Genomic DNA, 7284 nt, shown 5'->3' with positions numbered 1-7284 from the left:
GCTGCTGTGTTTCTAATTGAGCTACTCAGTAATGATGTGGCTGTCTCTGAATTCCTGGCTGCCGCTTTCCATGTTTGGTTTCCCTGGTCTTTCCTGGTTGCCACAGCTGTGAGTGTATGCCACAAGTCTTCATAAGCCTTCCCCAAAAAGAGCTGCGGCCATTTGCTAAACATAGGCCACACCTGTCAGAGGGCAAGGGAAGACACTCCACAGAAACCTCACCCCGCCCCCATAACGCAGGCGTGCGGTGGAAGCCACGCCCCCTACCAGGCGCCCGGAAGCTCCGCCCACCTTTCCTCAGACCTTGCCCCGTGAATGTGCTGAGCGGGTGGCGTCGACACGAAGCAAAGAACCGGTCTGGCAGGCCGGCGGGGTGGGGCTGAGAGCCGCCACACTAGGAAGCTGTAGGAGGTGGAGCTCCCGCCAGGGGGCGCTAGAGATCCGGTAGGCCGGAACTGGGGCGGGGCCCGGGGCCACGTGACCGCGCCTCCCGCTTTCTGAAGCCACACCGCTATGGAAGAGGTAGTGCTTGTGGTTATGACTCCCTTTTCCTCCCACCCCTCCAACTCTCCCCTGGGAAAGCTCTTCCCCGTCCTAGCTCGTGCCCAGTTGTGCCTACGAGGTCTCCAGGACTGTAATTCCCCATGGAGACTTGTTAGCCTTTTCTCTTTACGAAGGCGCACACTCCCCAGTCACCGGGAGGTGGGAATATGGAATATGGTTGCTCATAAAAGGCTTTCAGTGCTCTTGGGTTAAGGAGAAGCTTTTGGGGTGGGTCGCCTGCTCCACGACTTCCTTGCTGACAAAGGAACGTGAGTGGGGATCTCATTCTTGGGCTTTCCTGCCAGGTTATATCGCCTGGAGGAAATCCTGGAGTACTTGTCCGTGTATTCAAGCTGGAGGACACCTACGCTGCCGCGGGGGTCCTGCCACAGTACTTTGCTTTCGTGTCATGAAATAAAGTTACCATAAAGCCTGTTAACAATTTTCTGCCCAAGATGGCCAGCCGGAAGCTGACTTTTTGAGTTGATGTGTCGAAACCCCATTGGCTAGCAACCAGTTCGTTGACTAGTGCCTAGTCACCACCCCATTTGGATTCTGTAAGAAGCCCCTCCTTTACGCAGGCGCAGAGTGACAGTTTATCTATGGTTGAGTTCCATGATAGAGTGTCCACCCGCCCTCTAGCTGAAACTCTATGGTCCTCGTGCTGGAAGATAGTCCGCCTATATAAGGAATGCGCAAGCGTGGGAGCGCCTCTTTTCCTCCGGCGCGGTGAGTACGCACGGCAGCTCGTGGTTGAATACCCTTGTCTTTTCTCTTTGGGGGGGTTTGAAACCTGCCTTCGTTTGCTATCCCAATCTTGTGTCGTTGCAGCCACTGAAGACTCTGGTGTCGCCATGGGTCGCCGCCCCGCCCGGTGGTGAGTAGGATCATTTTTATTTCACTGCTGGAGAAAGGGAGGGATAATTGCTTGTGGCCCCAAACATGGCCATTGGGTGGAGCCTCCATCCCGTGGCGGTCTGGTCCTGGGAACTGACTCCATGTTTTCCATGCTACTTCTCTGTTTGCCTTTGTTCATTGCTGGTGCTGTTCCATTTCTTTAAAAGTTACTTTAAGGCGCCTCCCCGGTTTTGTTGTTTGGCGCCCAATTGGCTCACGAGTGCATGGCGGCGCCAGTATTGGGGTGGGAGACGGGTTGCGTGCCGCGCGCCAGTCAGCAAGTTTTCCGCGTTTGAGGGGCATGGATTTTGGATCTTTTTGTGCCTATCCTGTTTTACTTCCGGACGTTGTACCCTGCGGCCTCCGGACACGAAGGGCAACGGGAGAGGCGCTCGGTGCCGCCTCGGGCGTGCTGCAGGGGGCGCCGAGTGCTTTTCTTGTTGCAGTTCTCTATCACGTGCTCGGAAGTCTCGAGTTGGCAACCCTCGTAGGGAACGTGGAGCGCACCGCGCTGGGGTGTGTTGGTGGAGAATTATGTTTTACTTGACCTCGTTCAGATTCTTGTTAAAATCGTCAATGCAGTGGAAAACTTAAAATAACAATGCCGAAAAAGCATAAAAGGCTCACTGGAGACGAGCTGTGTGTACTTTGGAGTTCAGTTTATTCACCATCTCGTTTCCTTTGCAGTTACCGGTATTGTAAGAACAAGCCGTACCCAAAGTCTCGCTTTTGTCGAGGTGTCCCTGGTAAGCAGTAAGAGCTCCCACACCGGTTTGACCCTGCCTTGGATGCCTTGCAAAGACTTTGCACATTTAGCCAGCTTCTTTTTTCAGATGCCAAGATCCGCATCTTTGACCTGGGGCGGAAGAAGGCAAAAGTGGATGAGTTCCCACTTTGTGGGCACATGGTGTCAGATGAATATGAGCAGCTCTCCTCTGAAGGTGAGGTCGGCTTGTTTTATGTGGGGATGAACACTGTTAAGCATGACCCTCAATTTCCTGCCTTGCTCTTCACTCCTAGCCCTGGAGGCTGCCCGTATTTGTGCCAACAAGTATATGGTAAAAAGTTGTGGCAAAGATGGCTTTCATATTCGAGTACGACTGCATCCTTTCCATGTCATTCGCATCAACAAGATGTTGTCCTGCGCTGGGGCTGACAGGTAAGCTGAGGCTTGGGCTTGAAATTTTCATCAGGCAGGAAGCTCAAAACGCTTTTGTGGTGACTTAAGACACAACTGCACAAGAGCTGGCAAGCGCATGTTAGCAGAACTGGCTGCTCCAGCCAGAAAAAAGTATGGCTAAAGCTTAGCAGTTTCTGGGATAGAGGTGGAGGAGGTCGGAGAGAGAGCTCCACTATGAGCATGATCATAACCATGCTCCAGCAAGCCTGGAGCTAGTAAGCTGTCTATAGCACTTTGTGGGGCCTCAACCATCATTTGGAATCCTCTGCAGCCAATTAAGCCGACCAGGTTCCTTTTCTCGTGGGGACGTGGTGTGCACTGGTTGCAAACAGCAACCTCCTTGGTAGTGTATGCAGCCTGTTGCTTGTATGGGTTGCCCTAAGGGACCTTGGAGACAGTTTTCCAGTGTATTTTCATGACTCTGACTTTATACTGTCCCCCTACCTAGGCTCCAGACAGGTATGCGGGGTGCCTTTGGGAAACCCCAGGGCACTGTGGCCAGGGTTCACATTGGCCAGGTAATCATGTCCATCCGCACCAAGCTGCAGAATAAAGAACATGTAATTGAGGCCTTACGCAGGGCCAAGTTCAAGTTCCCTGGTCGTCAGAAGGTGAGTAGTACTGCAAGCCCCATCTCCCCTTTCTTCGCTTGTCCCTGTTCATCTCACCTTCGTCCTTTCCCATCTCCCTAGATCCACATCTCCAAGAAGTGGGGCTTTACCAAGTTCAATGCGGATGAGTTTGAAGACATGGTAGCTGAGAAGCGCCTCATCCCTGATGGCTGTGGAGTCAAATACATCCCGAATCGTGGTCCTCTGGATAAGTGGCGAGCCCTGCACTCATGAAGGCCTCCATCCACTGAGCTATATCACCCCCACTTCAATCATGTTCCCCAATAAAACTTGCATTATGTCTAATATGTCTTGCCATCTGGTTCTTCATTGGGTGGCACTGGAGTTTGTACTCCAGTGGGTACTGGTGGATACTAGTGCTGGGATTTGAATTCAAGGTCTTACCAGCTAGTGGGGCATGTGCTCCATCAGTGTTAGCCAGAAGCCTCAACTGTGTCTCTTTAGTCTATTTTTTTTGGTCGGTTATGGGGCTTGAATTCTGTGCCTGGGCATTGTCCCTCAGCTCAAGGCTAGCACTCTACCACTTGAGCTACATCATCACTTCCTCTAGTGGTTTATTGGACATAGTCTCAGACTTTCCTGCTCAGGCTGCTTTGAACCGCGATCCTCAGATCTCAGCCTCCTTGAGTAGCTAGGATGACAGGCGTGAGCCACCAGCGCCTATCTTATTTTCTAATGCCAAAGCAAAAACTCAGATTGAAGGGCTGTACTTGAAGGGAGTCTAGGATTTGAGTTTAAAAAGCATGTGTTGTGGTCACATCTTGACCAGCCCTGACTGTGTTAGGACTGGCTGAGGAGAGGTGACATCCTGAGGGACAGAATGCAGTGTGTGGGGCTTGACTGGCAGCCCTGCTTGCACAGCAGGATTCAATGAGGCACAGCTCCACTTCCGGGTTTTCCTGATAGACTGCTTGGGTTAGCTTGGAGCCTCAGTCCTCAGATCTGAGCCTAGTAGTCAGCATTAAAGATGTGAGCCAATAGCATCCTGATCCCTTGCTGGTTTTTGTTTTGTTTTTGTTGGTCATGGGGCTTGGATTCTGGGCCTGGGTACTGTCCCTGAGCTCTTCAGCGCAAGGCTGGTGCTCTACTTGAGCCACAGCACCACTTACAGTTTTCTGGTGGTTCATTGGAGATAGGTGTCTCACAGACTTGTGCCTGGGCTGACTTTGAACTTCAATCCTCAGATCTCAGTCTGCTGAGTAGCGTGAGCCACTGGTGCCTGGCTCTCATAGGTTTTGAGATGGTGTCTTGCTATGTTGCTAAGGCTGTTCTTGAACTCATTGCCTCAAGCAGTCCTACCTCAGACTCCGAAGTAGCTGGGCCTTTAGGCCACCCCCCCCCACAGCTATTTATTTAGTTCCAGTAATGGGGCTTGACTCAGGACCTTATGTTCTCATTTAGCTTTTTTGCCCAAGGCTGGAACTCTACCACTTGAGTCACACTCCCATTCCCAGGAGGAATTTCCGTTTTCAGGATGGCTTTAAATTACAATCTCACATCTCAGCTTCCTGAATAGTTAGGATGACAGGTGTGAGCCACTGGTGCCTGGCTCCAACTTTTTTTTATTAAGATAAAATTCATAGTTGGATGCTGGTGGCTCACGCCTATAATCCTAGCTACTCGGGGCTGACACATGAGGTTCTCTTGTTTATCTTTGCTGCTCAAGACTGCTGCTTTACCAGTTGAGCTACATCCCCACTTCTGGCTTTTTGCTGGTTACCTGCAGACAAGAGTTTCATAGAAGTTGGGTGCTGGTGGCTCATGCCTGTAACCTTAGTTAATAAGGAGGCTGAGATCTGAAGATCACAGTTCAAAGTCAGCCTAGGTAAGAAAGACCCTTGAGACTTATTTCCAGTTAATCACCAGAAAGCCAGAAGTGGAGCTGTGGCTCAAAGTGGTAGAGCACTAGCCTTGAGCAAAAAAGCTCAGGGAAGTAGGAGAAAAAATGAGGGAAGGGGTAACAAGTTTGACAAGAAAGGTACTTAATATCCTGAGTTTAAGCCCAAGTATTGGCGCGTGCATGTGCATGTGCGCACACCCCCCCCCAAAAAAAAAAGCACTAGTGATAGAGTGCTTGCTTAGCATGCATGAAACTCTGGGCCTCAGTACCACATAAACAGAAAAAGACTGAAGTGGCACTGCCCCACCATTCTACTGTCTTTTTTTCCCCTTGGTTATTCTACTGTCTTGATTTTACCAGTAGTCTGGTAGAAGTGAAATGACAGTGTTTAACTTGTTATGACTCTTATTATTTTAATTTGTCAGTTGTGGGGCTTGAACTCAGCCTATATGTCCTTGAGCTCTTTTGCTCAAGGGTATGGTTTTCTGGTGGTTAATTGGAGATATGCATCTCAAGGCAGCTGGATGCTGGTGCTCATATATGTAATCCTAGCTACTCAGGAGGCTGAAATCTGAGGATTGCAGTTCGAAGCCAGCCTGGGCAGAAAAATCCTTGTGAGGGGGCTGGGAAGGTAGCTCCGTGGTAGAGCACTTGCCTTGCATGCTCGAGGCCCTGGGTTCGATTCCTCAGCACCACATAAACAAAAAGAAAAAAGCCAGAAGTGGCGCTGTGGCTCAAGTGGTAGAGCGCTAGCCTTGAGCACAAAGAGGCTCAGGGACAGCACCCAGGCCGGGAGTTCAGGCCCCATGACCGACAGAAAAAAGAAAAATCCTCATGAGACTCTTATCACCAATAAACTACTCAAAAAGGCAGAAGTGGCACATTGGCTCAAGTCTTGAGCACAAAGAGGCTCAGGGACAGCACCCAGGCCCTGAGTTTGAGCCCCAGGACTGGCACAGACAAGTCATGGATTTTCCTGCCTGGGTTGGCTTTGAACCATGATCCTCAGATCTCAGCCGCCTGAGTAGCTAGGATTACAGATGCAAGCCACTGGTCAATGGCAGTCATTCTTTGAAACTGCTTAATTGGGCTGGAGCCATGGCTTAAGCAGTAGAGCATCTGATTAACTAGCAGAAACCCTGAGACCTAACCCAGTATACCAAAAAAAAAAAAAAAAAAAGCTGCACAGCATTCTTCCCAGCTCCCTCTTCCCCCTGCCCCAGAAACCTTGAATAGAGTAACCTCTGTGTACCTCTCCCCAGTTGGGATATGTTATCCTTAAGATAAAGTCCCAGCCCAGGTAGTGGCACTGTGGCTCAAGTGGTAGAGCATTAGTCTTGAGCACACAGAGGCTCAGGGACAGCACCCAGGTCCAGAGTTGAGGCCCCACGACCGACAAAAAGAAAAAAAAAAGAATTGAACATGGAAGTCTCACACACTTTCCACCTTGGGCTGCTTCGAGCCATAATCCTCAAATCTTAGCCTCTTGAGTTGCTGGGACTACAGGCGTGAGTCACTGGTGCTAGGCCCTGATTTCATACTTGAGGGGAAAACGAAAAAATTGTTTCCAGATTCCAGGGGGCCGTCCTGAGAGCCAACCCCCGTGGGCCAGTGAACAGGCTCTGACTCCTCCCCCCGTGGCGGACCCAGCGGGCGGGCTCAAGTCTGGGAACAGACGCCCTGCCCGCCCACCGTCCATCCCAGGCCCCGCCTTTCCCGGACCGCATGGGAAGATGTTCCAGCCTGCCCACAGCATGAGTCACCTTACTGGAGCAGGAGCAATCCTTTAATGAGCAGGACAGCGTCGACTTGGAACCGGCGCAGAGGGAATCCAGATGTGTGCACCTCAGCTCCACTTCTGGCATACCTTGGGTGGAGGAGTAAGGCAGCTCTTAGCAGGGAATTGGCCCTTTTCGGGCACAGGAGGTCCTCGATTGCCAGCACCTCCCCTGACTTCACGTTCTTAGGCATTGCATCCAGCATTGGGTCGGTGAAGACCTAAAGCAAGGGACAGTCGGCGCTGTGTGGGCGGTGGGATCCGTCCACTCAAGTCCTGACTGGATAAATGGTTACACCAGAACAGCGTTCTGTTGGTCATCTTGAAAATATTTTGCAGCTGGGCGCCTGTAATCCTAGCTACTCAGGAGGCTGAGATCTGAAGATCGCGGATCTGAAACAGCCCGGGGCGGGGG

At 51.2% G+C, this 7284-nt stretch overlaps 1 protein-coding gene across 2 annotated transcripts; it reads left to right on the top strand.

Annotated features, from left to right (window-relative positions):
• Window positions 1-1315: 1315 nt before the first annotated feature.
• On the top strand, window positions 1316-3539 carry Rpl10 (ribosomal protein L10). Of its 2 annotated transcripts, XM_013035382.1 has the most exons (6): window positions 1316-1420; window positions 2128-2186; window positions 2274-2381; window positions 2461-2599; window positions 3069-3231; window positions 3313-3539. In XM_013035382.1, exons 1-6 carry the CDS (start codon window positions 1398-1400, stop codon window positions 3463-3465), a joined length of 645 nt encoding a protein of 214 aa, XP_012890836.1. In that variant the 5' UTR covers window positions 1316-1397; the 3' UTR covers window positions 3466-3539. The 2 variants fall into 2 exon arrangements, with proteins under 2 accessions (XP_012890836.1, XP_012890837.1); XM_013035383.1 differs by lacking the exon at window positions 3313-3539 and having other exon boundaries at window positions 3080-3173.
• The last annotated feature ends 3745 nt before the right edge of the window (window positions 3540-7284 follow it).

Source organism: Dipodomys ordii, unplaced genomic scaffold, assembly GCF_000151885.1.
Source record: "Dipodomys ordii isolate 6190 unplaced genomic scaffold, Dord_2.0 Scaffold209, whole genome shotgun sequence".
Lineage (NCBI taxonomy): Eukaryota > Metazoa > Chordata > Mammalia > Rodentia > Heteromyidae > Dipodomys > Dipodomys ordii.
The sequence above is the reverse complement of the archived record's forward strand: the minus strand, read 5'-3'. Positions and strand labels throughout refer to the sequence as shown.

Excerpts from the sequence above, each read along its gene's own strand:
- Rpl10 (XM_013035382.1), top strand. The coding sequence starts at position 1,398 with ATGGGTCGCCGCCCCGCCCGGTG. Across the intron at positions 2,187-2,273 it reads CTTTTGTCGAGGTGTCCCTG|ATGCCAAGATCCGCATCTTT; the intron begins GTAAGCAGTAAG and ends TTCTTTTTTCAG. Across the intron at positions 3,232-3,312 it reads AGTTCCCTGGTCGTCAGAAG|ATCCACATCTCCAAGAAGTG; the intron begins GTGAGTAGTACT and ends CCATCTCCCTAG.